Source organism: Ipomoea nil, unplaced genomic scaffold (genome assembly GCF_001879475.1).
Source record: "Ipomoea nil cultivar Tokyo-kokei standard unplaced genomic scaffold, Asagao_1.1 scaffold0259, whole genome shotgun sequence".
Lineage (NCBI taxonomy): Eukaryota > Viridiplantae > Streptophyta > Magnoliopsida > Solanales > Convolvulaceae > Ipomoea > Ipomoea nil.
Window position 1 is genome coordinate 38911 of NW_017616687.1, and position 13901 is coordinate 52811.

Genomic DNA, 13901 nt, shown 5'->3' on the forward strand with positions numbered 1-13901 from the left:
TGATAGACATTCTAAACAATTTTTTTCTTAGGATTTTGGAATTATGTTTTTTAGAAAATATTTATGGGAAGCGTAAAAAAAAAAAAGAATTGCGCAACTAACTAACTCAATCTCAAAAGGGAACTCTTGAAAATTTCATTACAAAAGAATATCAAATAGATGGCCAAAAGGATCATGCCAATGAAAATTTGTTTGATACTAATCTTCATAAAGAAGATTAATATGATTGTGACTGGAAAAAATTTAAATGATAGTGTGGACAACAATGATAAGTATCACTGTGATGATGAAAATGATAAGAATGTTGATAGTTGTTTTAGATTATGGTGGTCAGAATGATAAACCAAATTATTCATTTTTATTTGACATAAATTATCTAAGCAATTGAGATGCCCTTGACTCTAGATTAATATATATTTTTGTGAATAGGGGTCCAAATTCAGATGTCGCACATGACCTCTCTATTTATTGGAACGGCCTTGGTGGTTTGCGTTCTTAAGGTGCGTGGTTTGTGTACTGAAGATGCTCTATTTTCATACTTAAGGTTAAGTTGCTTGGTTCCTTCCAAAGGCACGTTTTTTATTTTATTTTAATTTTCATTGATTTGAGTTGTTGATCTAGATTTGATCAACAACTTAGATTAAACCGCACGTCCACACCTGAGCAAATTACCGCACCAGAACCTGTCCCTATATATAGTCCCAGGTGAAAAATGGGGTGAGATTTGAGCAATTGATCAAATCTAGATCAACGGCTCAAATCAATGAATTTTTTGAAGAAAAAAAAACGCGCGTCTGAAAGGAAACCACGCACCTTAACATTAAGCATTAAAATGACACACCTTAAGTACACAAAACATGCACCTTAAGCACACAAACCATGCACCTTAAAAAGGAAAATCACGCACCTTAAGCACACAAACCACGCATCTTAAGAATGAAAATCACGCTCCTTAAGTACACAAAACACGCACCTTAAGAAAGAAAATCACGCACCTCAAGTACACAAAACACGCACTTTAAACACACAAACCATGCACCTTAAGCACACAAAACACGCACCTTAAACACACAAAACAAGCACCTTAAGAAGGAAAATCACGCACCAAGTACACAAAACATGCACCATAAGAATGAAAATCACTCACCTTAAGAAGGAAAATTACGCATCTTAAGTTTGACCTAGATGTAAAAATTACCAAATTATCACCGCGTTATTTTTAAATTTTGTTAATCCTGGACGTTGATTTTAACGAGATAAATGACGCAGATTTAACTCCACAACCGCACATGACACACTCAACCACACGGGAACTGATTTATATATATATATATATATATATATATATATATATATATATATATATATATATATATATATATATATATATATATATATTTATATTTATTTATTTATTTATTTATTTATTTATTTATGTTAACGGTAGGTACAAAATATATTAACTACAAAATCTGAATATTATTTTTAGACCAATATCTACAATGCAAGGTCAACCTTGGTCCATAGTATAATTTGTCGATCACAACAATGACAAGATTAGCAGTAATAATGAATGGGGCTGCAATGCTGCATAATTGAAAATATTGCAGAGGTAACTTTAGTAAAATAATATTGCAGAGGTAACTTTAGTAAAACGATGATGTGAGCTCGATGTAGGCCAAAGTACAAATGAGGACCCCTCCACCAGCACCATAAGCATGCAGAGAAACACATACCATTTCAATTCACAGTGCAGTTGAAATCCACATGCCTAGCTAGTGAGGCAATGGGAATTGATGATTCACAAATGGGTGCTCTAGTAACTGAGAAGCAGTTGGACGAGCATTTGGGTCGACTTGAAGACACTTGTGTATAAAATCTTGTGCATTGCTCGAAAGCGTGCTAGGCACATCAGGTGGCTTGCCGTTTGCAATCTTAAAAAGAGCCTGAACCTGCAATTGCACAGGAACTGCTGTAAGTCTCTTGAAAAACACATCTGATCTGATGCAAATTTTTGAATCTCCAGCCCATCAAATTGAATTAGCCTCAGTTTGAGTAGCATAACATGAAAGGAAATATGATCACATACAGTCTCGAGATGGAAATAAGGGGGCTGTCGCGTAAGCATCTCCAAGACAGTGCAGCCAAGGCTCCATATGTCTGCGGCAAGCCAATTGCTGTTCCTTCCTCTAACCACCTGAAGCCACAGCTTAATGTAATCAGGAAATTATACTCATTTGCTTAGACGGGCTTCGCTCACTGATTCAGTAGGTAGTATTCTTGAGGCAAAAGACCAAGGTTCGAAACTTGGCAACAGCAGCATGCGGATTATGTCCAAAGTGGACAAATCCCTTGTGCTCACCGACATTTGACCCTGTCTGCTGAACCATTAAGTTACCATGATTTATATCCTCCCAATTGCTCTGTCGGGCCGGGGTGTGGGGGGCTTTGGGGATTCAACCTTTTGGGGCAAGGAAATTATACTCATTTTAGCAATGTTAAAGAGTCCACATTGATAAAATAAGAGAGAACATATGAGTTTATAAGACCATGAGTTAGACTAGCTAATTGGTTGGATTCAATGGTTTGGCCCATATGCATTATAACCTAATTGAGTGACCCTAGCCCAATCTTCTTTTATAACAAGTAAAAGAATCATGACTAACCTCAGGAGCCATCCAGAAGGCAGTACCCGTGATGGACTGCACATTGTTCAGTTTGATGATCTGCACAACTTATTAATCCCAATATTAGACTTCAGATCACATTATCCAAAACAGAACTGAAAGAGGGTATCTGGTGTTATAAAAGAAAAGAAGGGTATTATAATCTGAAAGGAAAATAATATGACTCCAACCTGAGCAAGGCCAAAATCTGCAAGTTTGACAAAGCCAGAATCATCCACCAATATGTTTGCGCATTTAATATCTCTAGGAATACAAAATAAGGTAGACTTCAATACAGACTTATTCCAATGAATTACATAACAAATGAAGATCGATGCAAGCAATTGGTAATTCAATCTGCAAATTCTTGCTTTCAAACAGCCTGACTTGATAACCATGCTTCTACAGTGTACTAGAATCAACATGAAAACTTGTTTTAATTTGTTCAAGTATCAAGAGAACACATGATAAATTCTACAGCTTATCCAGAACAATAGAGGCAATAGCACGATGATTCATGCAAGAGAAACATTTAAACATTTATTTAGTTACCTGTGGGCTACATGTTGGTCATGCAAATACTTCAACCCATGCAAAATCTGCTTTGTATAAGCAGAGACTTGGGAGTCTTGAAGATGATACCTATGATATAAACTCCGAAGGGACCCACGAGATACCAGCTCAAGGAATATATACAGTTTTGAATCATCCTGCAAAATAAAAAAAAAATGAATTAATTAGCTGAAAAACCACTCCAAATTTTAGAGCAGAAGCAGCAGAGCACCCATACGAACTACCAGAAACCTATTTTATTCCCAACATCTAAATGCTTTACTTTGAGGAATTCAACATTGCAACAATGCAAAAATTTACAGCCAAGGGTTATGTAAAGAGAAATGATTGAAGATATCTATATTTGCATAGAGATACCAACAAAAGTAACAGCAAGAAAGCAAAAGAGGCGTTACCTTGTCTGTACCATAATACTGTACTATGCTCTCATGCTCAAACTGACTTAAGAGAGTTATTTCCTGATTAAAATAAAAAGTGGAATATAAATAAATCAAGAAGGGAAAAGAGCAAGTAGGAGAATATTGAGATTAAAGAATTATTGGCCGACAGTTTGGTGCAATTAACCTGTTCGAGTTGGTTAATATGTTGCCTTCCATCATCACCTTGATCCTGTAAGGACATTTCCTTCACGGCAAAAACGAAGCCATCACTGCAAAGAGCATATTGAAGGATTAAACCCAAAAGAAAAAAAAAAAATCGCAGAAAAATGAATTTTCCAATTCAACAATTAGCCAAAGGAAAATACCCTCATTTTTCTTAGAAAATGACTTCACCACTTTTTTGCAAAGCCATTTTCCAATTTCCACACCACCACTATCACTACCACCACTACCACCACCACCACCACCACCACCACCACAATATAAATGTTGTTATATTCTAAACAAAACAATTAAAAAGATATTGTCATGTTAAAGAATCTGAGATTATAAGGTGGGAGTTGCGAGCTTGAAGCAGAGAAAATAAGAGAGAAATTCTGATTTCATAAATGACAAAAACATAGCCCTGCTCAAGCCAAAAAAGACACAATTCAGAACACACAAAATAACATAAGGAATTCTCCTAATCCAGTGGAATTAAAGACAGCTTCCATGGATGCTCTGAATCAATAGATTAATTTAACTGCTAGGTCATAGGATACCGATTGTGGATAACAAGAAAAAATAAAATAAAAATGGTAGCATAACAAACACTTACTCTCTCATGCATTCATATGCTGATCCAAATGATCCATGACCCAAAAGTACACCCTTCTGCCATTGCCAAGAAGTAATAGGGTGTATGGATCTCCAATTTGGAGACATTATCGACATATGCTCCGTTGTAGTGCTAGAAAAAATCAATTAGAACATTCATTAAATTATCTTCATGAGATGGAATTTCAGTTTATTTAATCAGAAAAATATGTAAAAAGAAACATATCATCCTTATAAGCTTCTTCATCCTCTCCCTCCTGATTTTTAAAGTTGACATATTATCTACACATTTCGATGTGTTGCATGATTTTATTGTTTTCATTTAAAAAAAAAAATTGTCAGTATGCGAAGTAAAACAAAAAATCCAGAGTAACGAGAAAGAGCTGTGGCGAAGAATGAAGAAGAAGAAATAAGGGCTGCAATGCAAAGTCGTACCTGAATCAAGAAGGAAAGCTGGGATGAAAGAAGGGAGGAGAGAAAGCCGAAGCAAGAAGACGAGTACTTGACTTATTGATTTTAAGCCTCTTTTACGCCGTTGACTTGTCGACTTTACTTCAATTCAAGAAGGGTGGAGAGAAAGCGCGTTTCCGACGACGGTTTGGTCACGTTAATTTTTTTTTTTTTTTTTTTTTGAGAAAAGGAGGGAAAGTCATTCACTCCAAACAACCATACTCCGAAAGGGAATGCTTAACTAATGTTCCATCGCACGGAATAGATTTGTTGTAATATATTAAGAATATTTGGATCGATATATAATTATTTAAATTAGAACATCAAATATTATATAGTTCAATTGAATATACGGGTTGGATCATTTATGTGTTTTTATATTATCATTGTATGAATTTAAGCAAATAATTGCTCAAATTAATAGCTAATGTGTAGATGTATGCATTTAGTGTTATAACTTTGGAGATTTTTTTTTTATCATTGTTTAGTATTTTTTTTTATAAATTATACAAATGTGTTCGTTTTCTAGCAACTCAGTTATATGAATGAATTGTTATCTTAATTCATTTGTATGGAGGATATTTTTTTTGTCTATACATATAGCAATTTTGTCATTTAAAAAATATAATATCAACGATTTTATTTACACATTGTTGAAACCTCTTTGTAGACGACATTGGTAGTAGCAACACAATCTTGTCCATCATCGTCTAGAGCTAACACCTTCAATTGATCAGGATGGGTGACTCGGTGAAAATATATAATGGTATAATATTAGTCAATTAGCGATCCTTTTATATTTTAAATAAATTAGTAATATCATATTCATTTTCAGTCAATTATTCTTTTGTATTTTTAGTCAATTAGAATATTACATGGAGTGATATTTTTACCTAATTTGTGTTCCATTTTTAATTGAGGATGTATAATATTATTATTGAAATATTTCTGTTCCATTTGTAATTTACCTTTACTATTGTTTAAAATATGCATTTACTATTTATGATGTAGAATATTATTATTGAAATATTGGCGTTCAATTTTAGTTTCCCTTCCATTTTAATTAAAATGCAATGGTCTAACCATTTATTTTTTTCATATTAGTCAATTATGAATAATTTTTTATTTGCAGTCAATTATTAATATTCATTTCCTTTTAAATTTTCAATCCATTAGTAATATCATATTTATTTTCATCCAATTACTTCTCTTTTATTTTTAGTCAATTAATCAATTAGCGAACTAAAATATCAAATGCAATGATATTTTTACCAAATTTTCGTTTCATTTTTAATTGATGATTTAGAATATTATTATTGAAATATTTCCATTTCATTTTTAATTTTCGCTACATTTTTAATTTACCTTTACTATTGTTTAAAATATGTCTTTAGTATTGATGATGTAGAATATTATTATTGAAGTATTTCCTTTTCATTTTTAATTTACCTTTAGTTGATAGTGTAGAATATTATTATTGAAATATTTACATTATATTGTTTAAAATTGTGTAAAATTTATGACATACTTGTGATTTGATGTATTATACTGTGTAATATTATTGTGAAAAATTAAAATGCAATGATCTGACCATTTTTTTTTCTATTTTAGTCAATTATGAATATTTTCTTATTTTCAAACAATTGTTAATATTCATTTCCTTTTTCAATTAATCTAATGTTTGTTGCCAAGCACCTTGTGCTTAGATGGCATGTAGTGACCTCTCTTATGTGGGAAGTCATGAGATCGAGCCTTAGTGAAGGTGTTGGTTGAGAAAATATGTTTGAACAGATATTTATTTATTTACTTAATTTTCATTCCATTTTTAATTGATAATATAGAATATTATTGTGAAATATTTTTGTTCTTTTTTTTTTTCATCATTTTTTTTTAATTTACCTTTACTATTTACTATTGTTTGGGCGATAAATCAAGTAGAATTTTGTTTTTAATTATATTATAGATTTTTTTTCTTTTTCTATTGTTTGGGTGTGAAAGTAAGGAAGAAGGATTTTCTTTTTAATAATGGTATAGATTGAGAATCTTTTTATATTTACCTATTTAACTTTTTTTTTTTTGAATGTACCTATTTAACTTATTATTATTAGTATTAATCAGTGACTTTTTCTTTTTTCTATTTTTAGTGAATTAAGGATCCTTTTATATTTTTCTATTTTAATGTTAACTTTTAAGTTTACTGATTATTATTAGTATTAATTATTCAGTGAATTCCATTTCATTTTCTATTTTTCGTAAATTATGAATCTTTTTTTTTTCAATTTTTTTTGTAGGATTGTTTTTACTGTTATTTTTATTATGACCCCTTTTTAAAAAAAAAAATCTTTCATTTTCATTGAATTAAGAATCCTTTTTTATTTTCAATTTTACTGATTATTATTAGTATTAATCAGTAAATTTTGTTTATTTTTCCATTTTTAGTGAAGTAAGGATTTTTTTTTTTCTTCATATTTTACTGCTTATTTTCTGACTGATTATTATTACTATTAATTAATCAGTGAATTTCATTTCCTTTTCTATTTCTCGTGAATTAAGAAAATTTTTTTATTATTCTAATTTTTGGTAGAATTTTCTTTTTTTTACTGTTATCCTTATTATGACCTTTTTTTTTCACACCCTTACGTTTCTTTTTTCCATTTTCATTGAATTAAGACTCTTTTTTTTTTTTTACCAATTATTATTAGTCATAATCAGTAAATTCCATTTATATTTTCATTTTTAGTGAATTAAGGATCTTTTTTTTTACTGATTATTGTTAGTTTTAATTAATTAGTGAATCCCGTTTCCTTTTCTATTTTTTTGTGAATTAAGGATCTTTTTTTCTATTTTACTACTAACTTTTTTACTAATTATTATTAGTATCATTAACTGGTAATTTATTTTTTTTATTGTTTGGGCGGGTAAGTAAGAAATGGGGGTTTAGTTTTTAAGAATAATAATGAATTTTAGTGAGTTAAGGATCCTTTTTATAGAATTCTCTTTCAATATTTAAATACATTAGCATAGTAATTACACCAAAGAAGGAAAGAAAAATTATTAGAATAATTGTATTTTCACCCGTTCGATACACAGAATGGATTTGTTGTAATATATTAAGAATATTTGGATCAATATATAATTATTTAAATTAGAACATCAAATATTATATAGTGCAATTGAACATATGGTTTGGATTATCTATGTGTTTTGATGTTATCATTGCTTAAATTTGAGCAAATAATTGCTCAAATTAATAGCTAATGTGTAGATGTACGCATGCGTTGCTGTAATTTTGGAGATTTTACTTATCATTGTTTAGGTTTTTTTTTTTTTTTTTTTTTTTTTTTTTTTTTTTTTTAATTAGTCAAATGTGCTCATTCTCAAGCAACTCAGTTATAGGAATGAATTACTATCTTAATTCATTTGTATGGAAGATATATATTTTTTTGTCTAGATATATAGCAAATTTGTCATTTAAAAAAATATCAACGATTGTATGTACACATTATTGAAACATCTTTCGACATTGGTAGTAGCAACACAATCTTGTCCATCATCGTCTATAGCTAACACCTTCAGTCCATCATGATGGGTGACTCGAGTGAAAATATATAATTGTAGAATATTAGTCAATTAGGGATTCTTTTATATTTTAAGTAAGTTTGTAATATCATATTCATTTTCAGCCAATTATTCTTTTTTATTTTTAATCAATTAGTCAATTAGAATATCATATGTAATGATATTTTTACCTAATTTTCATTTGAGTTTTAATTGATTATGTATAATATTATTATTGAAATATTTCCGTTGCATTTTTAATTTAACTTTATTATTGTTTAAAATATGCCTTTATTATCTATGATGTAGAATATTATTGTTGAAATATTCCGTCAAATTTTAGTTTCCATCAATTTTTAATTAAAATGCAATGATCTAACCATTTATTTTTTTCATATTAGTTAATTATAGATCATTTTTTATTTGCAGTCAACTATTAATATTCATTTCATTTTATATTTTCAGTTAATTAGTAATATCATATTCATTTTCAGCCAATTATTCTTTTTTATTTTCAGTCAATTGGTCAATTAGAATATCAGATGTAGTGATATTTTACCCAATTTACGTTCCATTTTTAATTGATGATGTAGAATATTATTATTAAAATATTTTTGTTTCATTTTTAATTTTCATTGCATTTTTAATTTAACTTTATTATTGATTAGAATATGCCTTTATTATTGATGATGTAGAATATTGTTATTTAAATATTTCCTTTTCATTTTTAATTTACGTTTACTTGATGATGTAAAATATTATTATTGAAATATTTCTGTTCCATTTTTAAAATTGTGAAAGATTTATGACATAATTATGGTTTGATGTACTATATTGTGTAATATTATTGTAAAAAATTAAAATGTAATAATTTGACCATTTCCCTTTTTCATTTTAGTCAATTATGGATCATTTTTTATTTTTAGTCAATTATAAATATTTATTTCCTTTTTCTTTTTTTTTTTTGAAAAATATTTATTTCCTTTTTCAATTAACCTAATTTATGTTCCTTTTTTCATTTTTAATTTTCAGTCAATTATTAATATTCAGTTATTTTTTCAGTTTACCCAATTTCCATTCCATTTTTAACGGATGATGTAGAATATTATTGTGAAATATTTATGTTCTTTTTTTCCATTCTTTTTTTAAAATTTACCTTTACTATTTACTATTGTTTGGGTGGAAAATCAAGTAAATAGGATTTTGTTTTTAATTATAGTATAGATTGACTCATTTACGAATTGGTTCAATAAATCGTAAATATTACCAATTGTTTGGTCACAAAATAAGCTTTATCTAATTATATCTATATATTAAATTATATATATATATATATATATATATATATATATATATATATATATATTATTTAATAAATTAGAAATTATAAAAATAAAAAATGATTAAATTGTGTAAAGTATATCAGGGAATATTACAGATTATTTGCTTAGAGGAATTACTTACTGAAAAAAATGTAGTGAATTATTTTATTAAAAGTAGCACAAAATTGTGTATATAAATTAATAAATTAGTTGTATAAATTAAAAATGAAAAAACAAGAAATACATACTTAAAATTAGATTTCTAACTTATTTAATTTTCAGAATTTCGGAATAAATTTTTAATTGTATATAGTAAGGTAAGAATAATTCTTATGCAATATACAATTTGACAACTCAATTAATATTAAGATTTCGTGCAATGAACATGTATATCATCTTGTGTACTCATTTGAACGGTAATTTATTTTTATACAGTAATTATGCATAATAAATTAATATTATGCTAATTAATAACTAATAAAATTTATTATTAATTTGACCATTAAAATTAGTCTGGATGATAAAAAACATATATGAATTGGTTCAATAAATCATAAATATTACCAATTGTTTGGTTAGAAAATAATCATTATCAAATTAAAATTGATTAATTTGACAAATTATACTTAAGATAAATATTACAGATTATTTACTTATATAAAACTTTTATTGAATTATTATTTTATAATAAGGAGTGAAAAATTATATATATATATATATATATATATATATATATATATATATATATATATATATACACCATATTGGTTATTGGTTATATACCATATTATGGATTTACGTCCATATGAGAATATGAAAAGAATAAATGTACAACCTAATTAATACTACGTATTACATAATATCATACCTAATATTACTATATATAATACCATACGTAATTATTATTTTTAATACCATGCATACAATTACCATACATACTTGAATTGGTTATCAATATAGATTTCTTAAATTGGTTATAAATCATATTATAGTATTACGTCCATATGAAATAATATTAACATACATACAATTACCATACATACTTGTTAATATTTAGATTTATTAAATTGGTTACAATTCGTATTATGGTAAAATAATTCTTATGCAATATACGATTTGGAAACTCAATGAATATTAAGATTCCGTGCAATGAACATATATTCCATCATGTGTACTCATTTGACCAAAAATATGAAGATTGGTTCAATAAATTGTAAATATTACTAATTGTTTGGTTAGAGAATAATCTTTATCAATAAAAATTAAAATAATTAAATCTCTATCATATTCATATGCTGTTGCTTTAGGCTTTTGTCAAGGAGCACTACTCACGATCCTCAACACATTGCCATGGCTCTAAATCCTTGTGTTACTCCTATTGGTGCTGGAAGGACCGTCACATCAGGAAAAAAAATATTAATAGTCCAAACTCATTCAATGATGTCCCCTCTCATGCAAATGACCTGCAGATCTAGTTGCTCAGAGTCCACTAATAATCAAAGGAATAAGGGTCAAATAGGCCATCGAACTGCACTCAATAATGCAATTAGGCCACCGAACTTTAAAAAGCTACAATTAGGTCCCCGAACTAACCAATTCTATTCAATTAGTCTAATTTGTAGGTTTTTCAGGTTGTTAGCAGGTCACCTCTAATTTAAAATATTTTAAAAAATTTATTATTTAAAATAATTATTCAAAATTAAAAAAAAAAAAAAAAAAAAAGTTATCGTCTCCGCCGGAGACGAAGAAACCTTCTTCGTCTTCGGCCATGGAGACGAAGAAACCTTCTTCGTCTCCGGCCATGGAGACGGAGTTAACTTCTTCGTCTCTGGCCGGAGACGAAGAAGGTTCCTTCGTCTCCGGCCAGAGACGAAGAAGTTATCTTCGTCTCCATAGCTGGAGACGAAGAAACTCTTTGTCTCCATGGCCGGAGACGAAGAGTCTCTTCGTCTCCGGCCATGGAGACGAAGATAACTTCTTCGCCTCCGGCTATGGAGACGAAGATAACTTATCTTCGTCTCCATAGCCGGAGACGTCTCCATGGCCGGAGACGAAGAAATTCTTTGTCTCCGGCGATCTGTTTTTTTTTTTTTTTTTTTTTTTTTTTTTTTTTTTTTTTAATTTTAATTATTAATATTAAATAATAATTTTAAAAAAATATTTTGAAAATTGGTGACCTGCTAACCACTTGAAAAACCTACAAATTGGACTAATTGAATAGAATTGGTTAGCTCAGGGACCCAATTGTAGCTTTTTAAAGTTCGATGGCCTAATTGTATTATTGTGTGCAGTTCGATGGTTAATTTTTTTTCTATCACTATGAATAGTGCATTACTTAATCTTGCCCAGAGTCCAATAATAAACAACTTTTAATGGATTGAGATAAGGTATTAGAGAAATACCTTTTAATGGGTTGAGCAAACTCGTCCAGATGAATGATGAAGAAGATCAGATGATATATATGATCAATATAATCATAGTTTATATAATATATGTAGATAGATTTTAAATTTCACCAATGGTATATATGATTTTCTATTCTTTATTAAAAAAAAAAGAGTTGAAAAAGGATACAGAGATTTACCAAATGTGTAGGTGTAGTGCAACAGCTCTTCTGGATACGCAGAGAATATGGGTCTTGTTCCTCCTCTTCTTGAAGGTCCCTGTTCTCTACACCATTGCTATGCAGTTGCAAAGAATATTCCCTTAGGTTCTTCGTAACTTGGTACTGTTTGTATTGAAGAGAATGTGATGTATATATAGGTGTTTAGATATGATTAAGGGTAACATTTATGGTTTTTATTATATTACCAATTACCAATTACCAATTAAAATTAGAGTTACAATTTTGCATTTGCTTACCAAAAAATTATATATAGATACTTAATTTATATTCGAAGAGTATATTTACCTTTTTTTTTTTGAATGCGAAGAGTATATTTACCTAATTTACTTTATATACAGTAATAAGTATGTCTACACATAAATGAATAATATATAATATATAATTTCAATATTTTGATAATTAATTAAATTAGAAAATTAGGATATTATATAAATGCCGCTAAGTTTTGGGGGAAAATTTATATGGTTTTTATATTATTCTTATTATTATTATTATTATTATTATTATTTTATTATTATGCTTACATTATTTCATAAGATTTTTATTATATTTGAACAATAATATTTTCAATTATATTATAGAATATAATACCATACATAATATTACCAATTATGTAATATAACAATTAATAGATTTATTTAATTTCCATTTGACATTTACTTACCATAAATTTGTGAACTTTGTATGAATTTGTAATTTGTGCATAACACAATCATTTGCCAGTTTTTTTTTTTTTTTTTTTTTTTTTTTTTTTTTTTTTTTATTGAATGGATTGATCCTTTTCAAGTTCTTGGATGTGGTAGGTATTTATTGCATTTTTTCTTTATTTCGGTGAAATTAGTGATTTAATAAAATGTAAATTTAAACAAATTTGTAAAGATTTAGTTTGTATGGCTTTGAATAAATAGTGATATAAGCTAATAATTAGTGATATAGCAAATTGATTTGTATATGTACGTGATTTCTTTCTTTAATAAATTGCTTTCTTTAATTAATAATTAATTACTTTCTTTAATTAATTGAATTTGGATATTACACAAATGTCCCTAAGTTTTGGGGGGAAAACTTGCTAGGAGGATTTTACTTTTATATATATATATAGATTTTTTTTTTTAAAAAAAGAGAATTTTTTTTTGAAGGGTTTAAAAAGAGAATTGTTTTTCATCCCTATAAAAATCACATAATTTATAATTATTGTTTTTATGCACTTATAAAAAAAAGTTACAAAATTTTTGTAAAACTGAGTCATATATCTTTGAAATTGAAAAGGGAATTTGAATGCAATGTGCTTATACTCAACGTGTGGCATGTTATCTTGTTTGTTAGCATGCGAAATTGGCAAATTATGCCCTGGGCCCGTGTCCACAATGTGGACACGGGCCCAAAACGACGTCGTTTTTTAAAAAAAACGCGTCATTTACTTAAAAAAAAATTGCGCGTGTTTTGCCGTTAACGGCGTTATTTTTTTTGGATTATGAATGTACAGTTATGCCGTTATGAATGTACAATT

At 28.2% G+C, this 13901-nt stretch overlaps 1 protein-coding gene across 3 annotated transcripts; it reads right to left on the reverse strand.

The window, feature by feature from the left end:
* Window positions 1-1459: 1459 nt before the first annotated feature.
* On the reverse strand, window positions 1460-4941 carry LOC109147183 (mitogen-activated protein kinase kinase kinase 1-like). Of its 3 annotated transcripts, none has more exons than XM_019294825.1 (9): window positions 4871-4941; window positions 4437-4568; window positions 3804-3888; window positions 3635-3697; window positions 3219-3376; window positions 2858-2930; window positions 2667-2726; window positions 2090-2197; window positions 1460-1952 (listed from the first exon to the last, which is right to left on the reverse strand). In XM_019294825.1, exons 2-9 carry the CDS (start codon window positions 4550-4552, stop codon window positions 1776-1778), a joined length of 840 nt encoding a protein of 279 aa, XP_019150370.1. In that variant the 5' UTR covers window positions 4553-4568; window positions 4871-4941; the 3' UTR covers window positions 1460-1775. The 3 variants fall into 3 exon arrangements, with proteins under 3 accessions (XP_019150370.1, XP_019150366.1, XP_019150376.1); XM_019294821.1 differs by having other exon boundaries at window positions 1641-1952; window positions 2667-2723; window positions 2855-2930; XM_019294831.1 differs by lacking the exon at window positions 1460-1952 and having other exon boundaries at window positions 2104-2374; window positions 2667-2723; window positions 2855-2930.
* Window positions 4942-13901: the final 8960 nt, after the last annotated feature.